General features: G+C 38.2%; 1 protein-coding gene across 1 annotated transcript in view; it reads left to right on the forward strand.

The window, feature by feature from the left end:
- LOC124411922 (nephrin-like) overlaps positions 1-16,428 on the forward strand; it is a 188,103-nt gene that overhangs the window by 125,346 nt on the left and 46,329 nt on the right. The window contains 2 exon segments of the mRNA XM_046891464.1: positions 13,934-14,077; positions 14,492-14,668. Coding sequence (XP_046747420.1) covers positions 13,934-14,077; positions 14,492-14,668 — 321 coding nt within the window.

Genomic DNA, 16,428 nt, shown 5'->3' on the forward strand with positions numbered 1-16,428 from the left:
ACTTAGCTGCCCACTGACCACAACGTCCATGCCCAGTTATTGCTACGCATTCACCGCAATCTCGACACCATCGCATCTCCTGCCGTCTCTTTATGTCCAGATCGTAGATCCACTTGCAAGTACATTGTGTGTATACATTGTTACGAGACTTTTTACATGTTCAAGCTTCACTCTACGTAGTTTGTGTTATAACAACTACGCAATTAAAACGTACAAAGGTATCGTCAAGGTTTAATGCCACTGCTATTATGCATTTTTCTCTCATTCGAAATCCGGTATTTTCAACGTATAAATGCTTTGATCGAGGAGGTATCAGGATAATTGAAGTATTTTTGTAAACCTCGTAATGAAGCTTAGGCGCAGCTTTTTCCCCTCCTCTTTCAAAGCGAGCCTGAAAACGAAAGAAATCTGATCGTATCATGATTGATTCCATTGGTTAATCACTCCCTGCTATACGAAGGAGTGGATTCTATTCAGAATTGGCAATTAGCGATACGTTTATAACGGCACGTCGGATATTTTTACGGTACCTTGACGATGAAAAGAAGGGACGAAAAGAGAAAGGAGGAGAAAAAAATATGCGGTGGGGGAAAAATACGGGGGATGATTTAATTACACCAAGCCGACCATTGTCGCTGAAGAACTTTTAACTCAATGAAGAGATAGGTAATAATTCTTCTTCCCTCCATTTTATTCAATGAAGAGATAATCATCCGTGTTCGCAACCACTCGACAGACATTTTATCCAATCGCGAATCGAGACGTATATATCTATATTGGTATAATACGCGGAACGAACTTACATTGTTAGGTAGGCGTATGATAAAAGGTAAATGTATTACAACGTACGTTCGTTAAGTGCTCCCGAAATTCAACTTCTACTTAAAATGAGAAAGGATTTGTTCGTTTCGCTGAATGAATGCAGCCGGAAAAGCGTCAAGTATCTCTCGAAATTTCATTCAAACGTATAACATTTCGCTGAACAATCACAATTATTCACCAGTCCACTCTAACTTCAGTTTCAATCAACTCACATTTCTTCATTTATCCCTCAATAAGTCCGACTTTTCTTTCTATCTCACGTGGTAATTCCCTTAAACGAGATTATTTTACGACTATATTATCATTTTTGAGAAAACTTCAAAACGAACTTCAATTTGCTTCGAATTACATGACGATGCATCCCATTTTCGCGCGTCAGGTGCATCGCCGGTCATTGTCACATAATTCGTATAGAATCGAACTCGCATTTTGATACAGACCGAGAACAAGTTAGCCGTAAGGTTTAGGCATTCACGTAGTGACTCAAGTGCACCCTAAATGCGCAAACACATACATTCGTATGCATATGTATGTAGACATCGTAGCCTCATAGGTAGAAGTACAGTTTGATCAAGAAACTCTGGGAAGTGGGGCGATGGTTAATACGGTGGTATAATTCATGGGGTAGTTAAGTGGGACGATTTAAGCGAGGGACAGTAGCCAGTCAAGAACTTGATTCCTGAGCCAGTCCTCCGAAACTTGGCGTTGATATATAGAGGAAAGGGCGAACCAAGGGGGGCGTTTATTGCGAGTTACAAGTTATAACGTATAACCGCGTCGCCGTGCTCGACCAAGAAGCCACGGCTATTCGTCAAACTTTACTTCCTCCTCCTCATCGCGAAACTTTCGGGCGACAACCGCCGCGCGTCGCCACCTCCGCGTTTCCTTCTTCTCCACCTCCTCCACCTCCTCCACCTTCTTCTTCTTCTTCTTCTTCTTCTTCTTCACCCGCCGCCGTGACAATAGACTAATGACTGAATTTAGCCCCGCGACTTATAGCGATAGCGCCGCATATTACGCCGGCCTACCGTCGTTTATCGGTTGCGTGTGCGCCTGCGTAAAACACATGTCGTCTGCTGCACACACACACGTCCTGCCTAATAACGGGCATAATGGCCGTGTACAGCGATCACAACTCGACTGCAGCTGGGCGCCTGGCGTTATCACGATGACATTGTCACGTCGTTTCACTCCTAAGTTAACAAGGTTATGTGAGGAGTGGCGGATGTAGAGCGACTCTGCATTGTCGGCTAACTACTTACAGCTCTGCCTGCCTGTTCGCCTTACGCGCTTCGGGGATGATAGATTACTCTCTTTGGGGTACGATTTGTTCACCGGGTGGTTCAATATGCCTGTACGCTTGGTCTTGACACTCTTGACCCAGTCATTTCATCACAATTGCACGTATATCTGGAGTTTTTCGTGAAACTCACCGTTCACCGCCAGCAGATATGCAACCGAAGCTACGTGTCACGTGGTTATAGGTCTGTACTGTCATTTCCAAAAATATTTGACAATTTTCGGCTGATGCAAACTCCGTCAATCGTTGTATGAATTTAGAAATGTCAGTATTGAACTGATCGCTTAGCATGGAGACTACACGTTTAGCACAGATTTTCTATCTTCTGCCGCTGAACGACGAGTTTCATGGAAAACTTCCGATGTAGACGAGTGGAAGTGAGGGAAGAGGGAGAGGGAAGTGGAAAGAAAAGAAAAGAAATAGAGAGAAAAATGAAGCTGTTTATTGTTGCTACTATAAAATGTACAGAATGCAATTTCATTCTCAGAGATTATAGATACAGTTATTATTGCTAACATTTTCTTCCGTCTATTGTCTAACATAAATTAATACGTAGACACTGTGCCCGATTTTGGTTATCTTGTCATTTTTCCTTACACATGGGATCGAATAAACTTGTTTACACTTGATTTTTTGTGAAAATATCGGTACCGCAGGTACATTGTATATGCTGATGGTGACGATCGTGAAAACAGTTTGAACCGCTTTTTCAGAATTCAGCTTGAATAGAATCGCAGCATTCAAGTAACTAGAAATGAAGATAACTTCCTGGAGATTAAATGAATGGTGAAGCTGGGCACAGATCAAGTTTTGTTTTTATCCGAATTGTATGTATGTATGGATAGTAAAGTAGTCGCAACTGGTTTTCAATTACGGAAATATGAGAGGTATGCAGGCATCGGGTGTAAAAAGGGAAATATTTTTCATAAATAGATTCAATTACGTGTCTGCTACAACCGTATAATATCTATTGCATAAAACAACACTTGTGCTGTAATTATAAACGAGTATATAATTTAATCTAGTTGAGAGAATTTCAACAACTGATTCCTCTAGCAGTTTCATCCCCCTGGTAAAAAAATTTGAATTTGAAAAATCTTCCGTTGTGATAAAAATTTCCACCGTGATTCAAGTGGACCAAACGTCGTTTCGATTGTTCCGAATTAGCTATCCGATTCGCAAGAACATATACCTATCATGATTTCGTTCAGTACCACCTTTGCTACCGCTAGAAGACTAGCCTTATCACGTGAGACGGTAATACCAACTTAATGCCAGGAAAAAAAAAACACAACTGAAATTGATGAATGAAATGAAAGATGAAAGATGACGACGTTACCACGTAGGACGCACAAAGCCATTACAGTTTCATAACCGCGCGTCTTTACGTTGGTACAACCGTAACAACCCATCCGCTGGTAATCCAAACTAACCTTAAATCAAGCATCTTTTTATTCCGCCAATCAATCTCGGTGAAATCGAGACTCGCGTGTCCGCGGCGACACGCCTGCGGGCGTCGGTGAAAAGAGTTAAAAAAAAAAAAAAAAAACTGTGTAGAAATAAGAGGAGCGAGGGGGGGGGGGGGAATCATGAGTACCTTGAACCATGGTACACGTGGTTAGTACCTAGAAGAGTATCCGAGGCATGTGCAGCCTGCGAGATGAATGAAGAGAAACTAGTCCCGCAACTTACCAGTTACCAAACGACCGAGAAGAGGAGATGCGATGGCCGTGAAAGCAACAAGACCTGCACCACAACGCCGGCATTAACAAGCGTAAATCCAGGTATTCACCTTCGTTACACATTTACCGATCGGCATAGGCATGCGCTTGTGTATGTAGGCGCGGACGTAGATTTACACGCCACCGTCTATGCCCATGTCTAATGCACCTCGTGTTCTCCGGGGTTATCGCTTTCATTAGATCTTTACGATTTGGGAGGAGCTCTGTTGGAAGAGGAAAAAATAAACCTGAATACGATAGTAAAAAACGAAAAACAGAAGAAAAAAAAACGTTGTCGATTGAATAATAATAAGATTAGTAAAATGAATGAAAAGTAGAAAAAAAAGAAACTAACCCGAAGCCGGGTGAAGCGGAAAAATTAAAGGTGAGAGTAGAAGTATACGAGATTAGGATCTTTGATCGAAATTAACGATACTGATTAACTGTGTCTATACATTCTATACGATAATGTCGATGTATTTGTTGATGATCGATATTAGAAATGTTACAAGCAATGATCATTGAAGCGGGAAAAGGTGTATTTAATGTTTCATCCCTTACTTTTATCGCGGTGAAATGAACAACACGTATCTGTATGCACGTAAATATTGAAATTAATGAAATGTAAACAACTGCCAACGAGATAAACAATGAAAAATCACAGGTAAAAATGAAAAATAATCGTTGTTAACTAAAGGTTGGAAAAGTTTCCTGCGGTGTTTGTTAAATTGCACAAATGTTTGGAAGAATAAACGCGGAGGGATTGACAAAAAGGATGAAGAAAAACGGTGAAATTCCGTGCAACAACGAAACAAACAATACAAATGAAACAATTGACGGGAAAAATTAGGAACAGAGAAAACAAACCGGAAAAAAAAAAAAAAAAAAAAAAAAATTTTCGACCCAAATACAAAATTCGATTCTAGTCAATTTCCTTGCATATTGTTTCTTTTATTTATCATACTTAGATAAAAATAAAAAAAAAATTGGCTATTGATTTGTATAATAAAATACACACGTATACTTATAAAATCAGTTTTACCTATACACAAAGCTTTGGGGACGCAGAAGGTAATAGGAGCAGCAAACAGGAGCCGGAGGTGGGATGAAATGTACGTAAATACACGTTACTCGTATGATTTTTCACCTCAGTCCTTCACGTATGCGTATCTACAATATCCCAGTTATACACAAGCGTTTCCACGCCTCGACTCCGCGTGCATTATTCATTTATAATTTATTCGAGGTATAATTATAATCCTATAATTATAAATTACTATCAAAGAAATCGTACGGACCTGTACGTGACTACTATATATTTTATATATACACATATATAGGTATATATATATATATGTACGGATGTTCACGTATAGAGCACATTATAGAGAAGCATGAGAGTAAAAAGTTGTGTGACCGGTTATGCCGACGTACTAACGCGGCTTCGTACTAACTCCTCAACACTTCTCAACGAACTTACCGCTCTGCCATTGATACACCGGATGTGGCTTTCGTGTTACACTGAGGATGGATACAAATGAAACCGTGATGGAAGACTCATAATACCGGGTGTCTTTCGCATCCTTAAAACGACTCCGAAAACCCCTCGACAGGTGTACTGGAAGAGCAATGAGAGTGTGAATCGTATCGTTCTCGAAATACATTTGATCAAATTTTGAAGACACGCTGTTTTCTTTCCACACTCTGTGTCAATAATACAACTGTCGATAAAACGAACAAAGTAATTAAGAGAATAGAATTGCATCTCGTCAACTCGTGAATGAAAACGGGACTGCATCCGGTCTTTCTATATGTAATGTATGTGTGTCTGGAGTTTATGATGCAGGCATGGCGTACCTATCAGGTATAATGGATGTCGTTAGTGGTGCACTTGATCACCGTGTCCTTACTTTTCTCGGATGTTCAGGGAGTATAAAGTCCGCCGGGTTGTTAGAAGCCACTTTTTTCGGGGATAAGGTTGTTTCTTTTTATTTTATATTTTTTTTTTGTTGTTGTCGCTGCTGTTTTTTTTTTTTTTTTTTTTTTTTTTTTTTTTTTTTTTTTTTTTTTTTTATTCCTTTTACCTCCTCACCCACGGGCGTCGATGCAAGGACGTGTTTGTAACGTTTCAGAGCAGTTGTTAATTACCTACTAGGTACCCTATGGGTACCTTCATCCACAGGCAACCCTCAGCAGTAGTTAATTGTAAGTACCCTACTCTGGAAGGCGTAGGTATGTGCACTACATGAATTATACAGCAGCGATGACTTGAGCACGTTGAGAGTTTAGTTTTGTAGAATTATTTTATGCGCAACCTGCTGCTGCTGCTGCAGCAGCAAAACTTTAATTATTATTATTATAGGTCGTAATGCGATATGTTACGTGTAGGTTTTGTTGATCGAAATTTCGTTGTCTTTTAATTGGACAAACTTGTGTTATTATTTACACGGTGAAAGTGTTTGTTGAGTTTATCAGATATGGCGATAGAAGTGTTGTTTTGATTTTTTAGTTGAATAAAAGTGGCATTTGATTAATCGAAAATGGGGTTGAAACAATTATTTTCGTTAGCAAGTGAAACCATGTATTTGATTTGAATTGACAAAACTTATCTTTTTTTTTCGCATATTTGATACACATGTTTATTGATTTTGTTGCGAAGATAAATTTAGACAAACGGAGAAGAAAAAAAAACAAATTTGAAAGGAAAATTGAAACGAGAATCGTTTTTCTTTTCGTCTAATCTTATCCAGACGAATTTTATTTTCCTTTATTCAATAGCTGTATTTTATAAAAAAAAAAAAAAAAAAAAAAAAAACGACATCTATTCAAAAATACGATTTTCATTATCGCTGCATAACTTCGATAGAAGAGATAAAAAATTGAATTGAAATACATGTAATAACGAGAGAGAAAGGATGGAAAGAAACCGGATCTTTTTCTTTTCTTTCACTGTTTAGGTAGCTATATTTGAAATTACAGTATGGCTGTAACTGGACGTTGATGCCAGTGGAATATTTCGTAAATTTTATCGATCACCTCTTTTTGCACAATGTCTTCGTCATCAATCCTCGAGATTGACGTACAGAAGGTTCTATCCTCGGGTTTTTTTCTGCGTCTGCATGAAATATTACATCTGGCTTGTACGTATATCATGCTTGTATATGTATAGGGATATAGAATACCGCGAAAAGTAAACTACCACGCTAGCTCCAATTTCAAAGCGTCTAAATTTGAAAATTGAATATTGGAAAGAACGGTTGGAATGAAAAGTGGAAATAAAGAAATTCATTGAAAATAATCCTTTTTCGTTATACGTAGTACAATTCCGATGCATTAATTGAAATGAAAATTGAAATTTCATATGAATAAAACTTAAATAATAGAGATCAACTCGATGCAGGTTTGAACTTCTTTTCAAACTCTTTCAACCTTTGAAAATTTTAATTTATAAAGGTAAAGAAAAAAAAAAAAAAAAAAATCAGAGAATGAAAGAAAGAAACATCGCATTGTATCAAATTAATTTTCCACATCAAATTAATAATCGGTGGTCCAATGTGTATGCGATTGCTGCGCGTTGTTTAGAGGCCAATATTATACGTATAATTCATTTCGTGCGTTAAATCACTTTTTGTAATGGTCGTTGATTGATTTCCCTGCAGATCGAGCCGAGCACCGCTCTCGCGGTTTTGTATTGTCGGCCTGAATTTTTTCCCTCTGTCGTTTATCATTATTATTGTCCTCCTGATTATTGCTGTTACACGTCGATGAACAATGATCCGAAATTGAAATTCGCCTACCCGTATCAATTATTTTTACGGGTTTATAATTATTCAATTTTTTTTCGGTTTATTATATATACATATACAAATGCACATTAGTTGTATATACATAAAATATTAATTAAACCGTGATCGTCTGTTTCAACGATTATCATTATTATTTTTATTCGCTCTATCTCGTGAAAGTGCTTATAATAAATTTAATTAAATTATAGAAAACGGTTGGAGTTTAGTATTGTGAAATAATTTCATTCAAAATATTACTACGAATATAAAGAAATCATCTTTCGCTCTATAAAAGCAATGAATAATATTTCGACGTGTGTAAAACGATTCGAATAATCGAAATGAAATTTTTCCACCGATTTGAGAAAAAAAGAGATACATTTATTCGATAAAAACTTACGAGCTTCCATCCGATTTCTAGAAACAAAATGGCGGCCACTTAGACTCCTGAAAAATTGATGATCTCAACGATTCGCGATGAGACTTCGCGGAATTTGGAAGGCAACTTTTTCACATCAATTTACGCCACCGCCGTCCTCGTGAATTTTTCCGAAATTCACTGTCTGAAAAATTCGAAGTGACTTCTGAAACCTGCTTGCTTCTAAAATCCGAAACGTTCTTGTATGAATATTTCAGAATTGAAAAATCACCGCTGATGTATAATCGTGTGGAAAAAAAGCCGAGCTTCTTCGTAACTCCGAGTTGGTTCTGTTTGTACTCTTTTTTTCTTTCTTTCGACAAAACAATGTCTAAACATTAGTCTTTGCTCTACAAAATAGAAATTTTTTCATTATTCTGGAAATAAACTAAAACGAATATAATTTGTTCACACTTTATTTAAATATAATAGAATCCAGAGCTTGAGAGAATGATTTTCAGTTCGGAAAAACCGAAGTAGGTACTGATTTTTATAAACAGTAATTAATTCAAAGACAAAAAAAAATTAAAAAATTTTGTGTATATTATTTTTTCAATCTTCAGAACAGTCTAACGTACTAATTCAACTTGCGGACAAAACGGTGACGCGAAAAGTGAATTGAATGGAGATATACAGCGAGACTTCGATACGCAGGGATAAACGGATAAAAACCGAATGAACGAAGCGATAAGAGGATTCCGGATTAAGGATCATGTATTATATATACGTATATATGATACATACGTCTATATATCCACATGCGCGTTAAACGGTATAAACGGCCGTGTACCTAACCGCCTATACCTACTTAATCTACTTCGTGGCAAGGAAAAGCTCAGCCTTCTTCCAACTCCGAGCTGCTCACGCGGGCTTCCGAAGAAAAAGACGAATTGGCTCACAGTCCACGGGCTGAGAGGCATTTTCTTCTCTTCTTCCTCTTATCGTTGTTTTTTATCTCCTCCTTTTCTTTTCTGCTTTTTTATTTTTTTTTATTCGTCTCCTGGTCTCCTTCGCTCCAACCTTATTCTTGATTCCGCGGAGCTTTGAGGGTGGATCCTGAAATCCGATTTAATGGCCGGAGAATCGCTGCGCGATTATTATAATATGTTTATTTACATATATATATATATATATATATTATACATATATGTGTACATTCAAGGAAGATATTTAAAACCCGCTCTCTATAAGCCACGAATGCATCGAGAAGAGTTTTTTTCTGTAGTATCTTTACCTCCGTCGGTAAAAAAAAACTACCTGCACTCGGGTTGTATTATGTGTAAACATACGGAAATTGATTCGCCGCTTTCCGTTCGGGCGACGCACTACAGGCTAAAATATCGCAGTTGCAATTCATTGCCAACGTAACTTGCTAGGGAGAAAAATTAACTGTCGCTGAAGCAATTTCCGTATGTCTACGGTAAAATGTATAAATGCGCCTTAACCTTACGGCTAACTTGTTTTCGGTCCGAAAGAAAATGTTACTTCGATTCCATACGAATTAAGGTATGCATCCTATTTTCTCTCGTCAGGATGCATCGCCGGTCATTGTTACATATTTCGTATAGAATTAAACTCGAATTTTTATTTCGGACCGAAAACAAGTTAGTCGTAATGGGTTAAGGCATTTATGCAATCCATATGATGGATGGATGCATATTTGCAGACCGCGGTCGAGAGAAAAGTACCGGGAATATTTTGACGAGAAATGTTAAGCGACTTGGAAAATATACACCCGAACCATCCGACGACCCTTCTTAATAAGTAATACAAAACACAGGCGACAGCGAAATACACCTAAACCTGAAAAAGATCAATACCACAGAAAAAACGGAATATAATTTTTTTTTTTTTTCAACGTTCACCCAAAGGTTCGGAGTAAAAAATTATTATACAGAATATTCTATAGATATGCATGTATTATATGTATTGTGTATAGGACACACATTTCATGTGTGACGAAAATGTTGGAGGAGAAAATTGTGTTTCGGTCATAACGGACATAAACGACTATTCTATAAAAAAAATATAAATGAAGCGATTCTTTCGAGTGATCGACAAATATATCTACTGTCAAAGTTTAAATCGTTATTAAATTTGCAGTCCCGATACAATTTCTTGAATACTTTTTGCAATTTTATTTCTCAACAATTATACAATCTTGAGCGAAATCAATGAGAAGAGAACAAAAAGAATAAAAAAATACTTTTAACGTTTAAATGACGCCACATTTCGAGCAACGTATAAAATATATATAAGTTAGATATATAAACAATTAATACACGTATTACAGTGAAAATGGATAAATGGTGAACCGTTGGGATTTTGTTATCTAAATGTTTAATTTTTGTTCCATTTCCTCTCTTCTTTTTCGCTATCAGGATTTCTTACAGGTCACTTTATCTCTTTGGTCTTCCCGTTTATTTCCTCCCCGTCACGTCTTCTTCTCCTTCATCCCTCCGGCATTCTTTCTCTGAATTCCTCCTGCCCCTGTACTGGCGATGCCGGGTACGCAACACCAACACCAGCATCAGCAAAAGACGGACGTGATAAAAGAAAGAACTCGCGGTAAAGCTGTACCTAAGTTTCATTGCAATTTATTATACGGCGTTCACCGTGGCGTTATGGCGATAAATTTTAAGCTTTTTAAAACCGTCAAGGCTTTAAACGATCCCTCTCCTCTCCTCACTCTCTCTCTTTCTCTCTCTCTCTTTCTCTCTCTCTTTCGCCATCCCGCGTCCAGCTTCCCGCGTCGCTGAACTCGGTCCAAAACTCTCTGTTACCAAAATCTATTGTTCAGAACGAGACTGTAATATATTCCATCGTGAATCATACTCAGTTGCGCACACGTCTGCAGAAAATTTCATCCCGCAGCGAACAAAACCTCGACAGATTCGTGACAGGTATCCACACGTGTCAAAATATCTGCGTAATATAATTGTTACATTGCCGTGAAGATATTACACGGCTATATTTTTATTCTTCTTTATCTCTGGTTTTGTTATTTTAAAGAAAAAAATTACCAGTAATAATAAAATTAGATGCCTTAAGTAACAACCACGACGACAACGTTGTCGATAAAAATATTAATTTCACTCTTTATCCGCTAAAACTTATCAAATTTTCAAGCGTTGGAAAAAATTTTTACCCCCCCCCGTTACAATGCTTTGATTTTTTTTCACCTCCTTCGATCAGTGGCGCAGACTTGTTTTCCAATTTTTCATAATCTTATCTTATCTAAAACGTATCCTGCAATCATCTGCGGTTATAAACTTGACGATGAACAGAATGAATTGTTAATTGATATCGAATTTACTCCGATCGCAAGGATGCTGTTATACATTCGTTCAAACTTATTCTAATTTCCCTTGCCACAATTTTAATTTTCAAGTTGCTTTCAAGCTGCGTTCTTTAATAATAATAATTGAATCAAAAGCCGATGAAATGCGCTGCAAGGGTGGTGGTGGAGCAGGAAACCCATCTCGTATCGCGAATGCCGCGATACGTGGAATGCGGTTGATAATAATTGAACTCATACGGCGATATGTGTAAAACCCTTGCTGAATCGGAGAGCATATATTTCGCGTTCAAATCACGTTTGCAAAATCGTCACTGTAACGCCGAAAATCAAGTTCAAAAAGCGATGATCCCGATTCGCGGGAAACGTTGTTACCCCGGAGAGGAGGAGACGTGCTTTTCTCTTGTAGAAAGCGACGAACGATGCGACGACTCCACTTTGTACCACGCAAGCTATACCTACCAACTCCAAATCCCTGGGGGGGCTTACGATTCGGAGATGCCAATTCCAGCCTTCGGTGCGAAACAGTTTTCGCCTTTTTACTCGCGAAAGTAGAGAGGGAAAAACAGACACAGACACACACACACACACACATACACACTGAAAAAGAAAGGAAAAGGAAATAGGCTTCGCTTAAATTCCGGTCATATTTTTCTCAGTTTTTAAAAGTTTGTCTCCTCCACCGCTACGCCCCGTAACCCCAGATTAAGGGGGTAATCTGGTCTTGAGGTTTAAATTTTAGGTATTTTTCTAAGTGAGATAAAAAAGAAATAAAAAACATATTTTTACCATCCATCTTTTTACAAGTTCTTTATTGATGTTTCAAGAATACAAGAAAAATTCGTCAGAAACGAAAAAAAGTTACAGAGTTGTAAGGTGGGGAGTACAGAAAAAAAGGCGCGTCCTGGTCGACATGTTTTTGACTCCTGTAGTATTCTGAAACAGAAAATCCAAAGAAGTTCTTTATTAGTAAAAATGTCTCAATAGTCCGGAGCACGAAAAGAGAAAAAAAAATTTGTCCACGAAATGTAGACGATTTAAAAAAAAAAAAATTTTTTTCTTCTGCCCCTGTTTTTTGACCTTTCCGAATTTTTAAAAAATAATAACAATTTTTTTTTTTTCATTTCGTGCTTCCAAGAACATTTCCACCAAACTTCAGGTTAATCGATCCGTCAGAACTTGAGATATCATGTCAACCGTATCGAAAAAAGTAGTTTCGAAAAAATCGCATTTAAAGATTCGTTCCAGTCGGACCGGTTCAGTTAGCGCGTCACAAAAATAACCGTAACTCCGAAAATAAGTTAAATTTCCAAAAATCCTTATAGAGTCTTATTCTTAAAGGTCTAAACTTTGAAAATATGGAAGAAAAAAAAAAACGATTTTTTCAAATTTCTAGACCAGAATAACCCCTTAATTGAATAGCGAGAAACACTATGCACGCGATACATATTCGCTAATCAAATGTCGACTATTCACTTTTCCGCACACATACACACACACATTTATATATATATATATACGTAACGTTCGGCGTAGGTTGATAACAACGCGTTTTGTGTCGTTGCGTCAAAATAATAATTAACGGATGGGTCATGGGAGTATGTAGAAGGTACAGTTTGTGTGGCTGGGTTGAAAGAGGGTCGAAAAAGGTCGAGAGTTTCTCCCTCCTTCCCTCCCTTCCTCCCTCGTTGTACACGCGTGCTTTCACCCGCTATCTCGAATCGCGTTATTTCCCCTTGTTTCAAACCGCAGCGACCCCGTATTATTGCAGCACGATGACGGAACGAGCCTTGTGTTTCCATGGGACAAATCCCCAGGCTTCGTTCTTCACCCCCCGATGTTGTTGTTGCTGTTGTTGTTTTCGCATATCGCGACAGAAACTCCGACTCTGATTCTCGTCAATTTTATTCACAGTTTGCCTGTCACGGGAATAAAAAAAAAGTACAAAGTATCTACATACACATATATATTATATATATATATATTTATATATATCCAAAAATTTATGATATCTAACATGGCTACCTACGTTAATTCTCATGCTATTTTTTCAGTTATAGTTCATTTGATCCGTCGATTATCAGTGTTATGATGCCGAAGTTAAGGTGTTGCCATTTTTTCAATCGGTCTTATTATCGAAATGTCCAGCTTTTTTCAAAAAATTCTCAATCAAAAAAAAAAAAACACAATCAATTACTGTAACATCTGTTTTCACCATAATATCCCCCTTAATAAGTAGAGAGTACATTTCATAAATCGCCCCTGTCGCTATACGCCTGTTTATACAACAATAATTCAGTTTTGAAAATTAATCGCCTGTACGCACGGAAAATAATTTATACCATGTACCTAACTATTATACCTGTGGTATACATTTTGCGATGTATGCCTGAATTTTGTGCTTGTTTCGAATCATGCACACACAATTAAACTTGCGTTTTGTAATATTTATAGTATTTATCACAGCGGTTGCCACTCGCTGTGAATTTTTTTTCCAGAGGTAAAAAAGTGCTTGAAAAGGAAAAAGAAAATATTAATATACAATAAAAATCCGCCAGTTTTTAATTTGACTTACTTCAATTGTTACAGGAGAAGCACAGCAGTACTTCAGGGTCGCACCAAGAAACAGTTCGGTACTCGAGGGTGGCGAAGTCACTATACCCTGCGAGGTTGGAAACAGAGTCGGAATTGTTCAATGGGTCAAGGATGGCTTCGCCTACGTCATTTTGGCCGGTAAGTACACCATGTATTTCGATTAAAAAACCTCCTAATATCTTGCGTTCAAATTTTAAGCACATGCAAACACAAAGTTTTCAAAACATCTTATGCTCACTGTAATTCGAATGGAAAATGAATGTATATTTTTTACGCTCAGGGATACAAGTATGTCTAGAGGTGAAAACATTGCTTTCTTTTTCATTCATTTTCCATTCGAATTACAGTGAGCATAAGATGTTTTGAAAAACAAAGATAACAAAAAACGTGAATAAAAACAAAAAAAATCTTGACGATATTGCGAAGTTCCCGTATTGGCCCTGACTTTTTATATTCCATAAACGAGTGCAGAGATAGTTCAGAAATTGCTTTTTATATGTATATATGTATGTATAATTTTTTATTTTATTTTTTTTACTTTCACAACTCTAGATGGGCAGATCGTTGGGTATCCACGATTCCGAATGGTCGGGGACCAGAACGCGGGTGTTTATAACCTGAGAATCACCGACGCCTCGCTAACCGACGATGGCGAATATCAGTGCCAAGTTGGCCCCTTCATGCGAACCGTAAAAGCGATCCGAGCCAACGCCCATCTCAACGTTATATGTGAGTTTTTTCACCCAACATTTCTGAACACACGTATACGTGTATAGTATGCATGCATGTTATATATTCGTAATTTATGATCTGCGCGACAGTATGCCTATACACAGTGGCATACATACGTATGAACGTGGAAATAAAATCACTACCGGGAGGTGGTGGAATTATACGGAAGAGAGACTTGCACCGTAGCAAGTGCCAGAAACGTATTCATCTAGAGCAACGAAAAAAAAAGACAAACGCAGCGAAGAGTGCGTTGGTTTGTCTATCGCAACGTTACGAATATCGGAGGTACAGCTGGAGACCGAAAACAATGTGGCCGCTTCGCCGCGTCCACCTCGCGACTTTGTCGGCCCTAATCTACCGTCTAATATCGAGATCGGAATTTTACCAAATTTTTACATATTCCCCGTCGTTGGCACGATAAAAATCCGTCCACACTTTCGGTCTCGAAGTATCAACAGAGCCGTAAAATGCGAATCAAATCTTTTCCCCAATGGCGTAGCTGTAGTGTAAATTTTTTCCCGGGTCAGTCGTAGTCGTATATATTCACTTGTTACCACCTCGTATCCTCGTTTAATAGTGTATCGAAGTGTAAACTCCCAGAAGTCCGTTTTTCGGATAAAGTTATACACCTCGACAGGTACAGGGACATATCTCCATGTGTATACATATGTGTATGTATGCGTGTGTGTATATATTGGCGGAAACGTGTCCGTCTGCTCTTTAATATTTCAGGGGAAAATGTCCGGCGAGTTTCCCGTGGGTGCAATATCGTCCCGTCGCGTATGTTTTTGTCTCATACCACGGCTACCTTTGCCGGGCGGCGTGTGGCAGGCTCGAAACTTGGGTTTGGGTTCAGGTTCGGGCACCCGCTACTAGGCCGTTATTATTCCGCGGTGACCCGCGTCGTACTTATCAGCCATTCCTACGTATACAGTAGTACTTTTCGTATCACTTTACGAGCCGGGAATTTTACGAGCTCCTTTTTAGTCGCTACGGGTTAACCAGGTAACTGTCTCGCCCGATCTCTCTCTCTCTCTCTCTCTTCTCTCTCTCCCACCATCTTTTCGGGGATCAAATTATTAACTTCGGATTTATCGCAATCGCGATAATACCCCCTTGCCTCCCACTCTGTTTCTTACTCTCTTTATCTTTCTCTCCTCTCTCTCTCTCTCTCTCTTTCTCTCGTACACATACATACATTATTAAATTTATTTCAACCCCGGGATTCCCCAAACCCTAAAATTCAAATCATAAAGCAAGCCCCCTGCAGAATGTAATAACATTCCATAGGGATGAAAATTTTTTTGTGGGAAGCGTTAAGATAATTATTTTAATGTGTTTCGAAAAAACTTGACTATACCTATATCACCTTGTCATTCAAAATCTTGATACAAAGTTTGCTGAGCGTTATAACTTTTTCTTCTTTATTTTTTTTTTTCTTCTTCTTGTTTTTATAATTTTCGATTTCCGTACCGTATTTCTTCACTATCTCTCTACGCCGCCACGACCATCGGATTAGGGAATGCTTGCTTTTGTAAGAAGCTCTTTCAGGCTTCGGCTTTCAATTTTATAAATGTAAACTCGACTTCAGACTTGCTCCACGCGGCTGCGGCGGAAATTTGTATCGGAAACTGGGGTGGCTTGAGAATCGGGATCAGATAATCCGAAACAATTTTCACCCTGCGTATCGGCACAGGGTTCATATTATATATACCGCACTTACGCACACATAGATTTTTGGAAATTTCGCTACTACC

Source organism: Diprion similis, chromosome 10 (genome assembly GCF_021155765.1).
Source record: "Diprion similis isolate iyDipSimi1 chromosome 10, iyDipSimi1.1, whole genome shotgun sequence".
Lineage (NCBI taxonomy): Eukaryota > Metazoa > Arthropoda > Insecta > Hymenoptera > Diprionidae > Diprion > Diprion similis.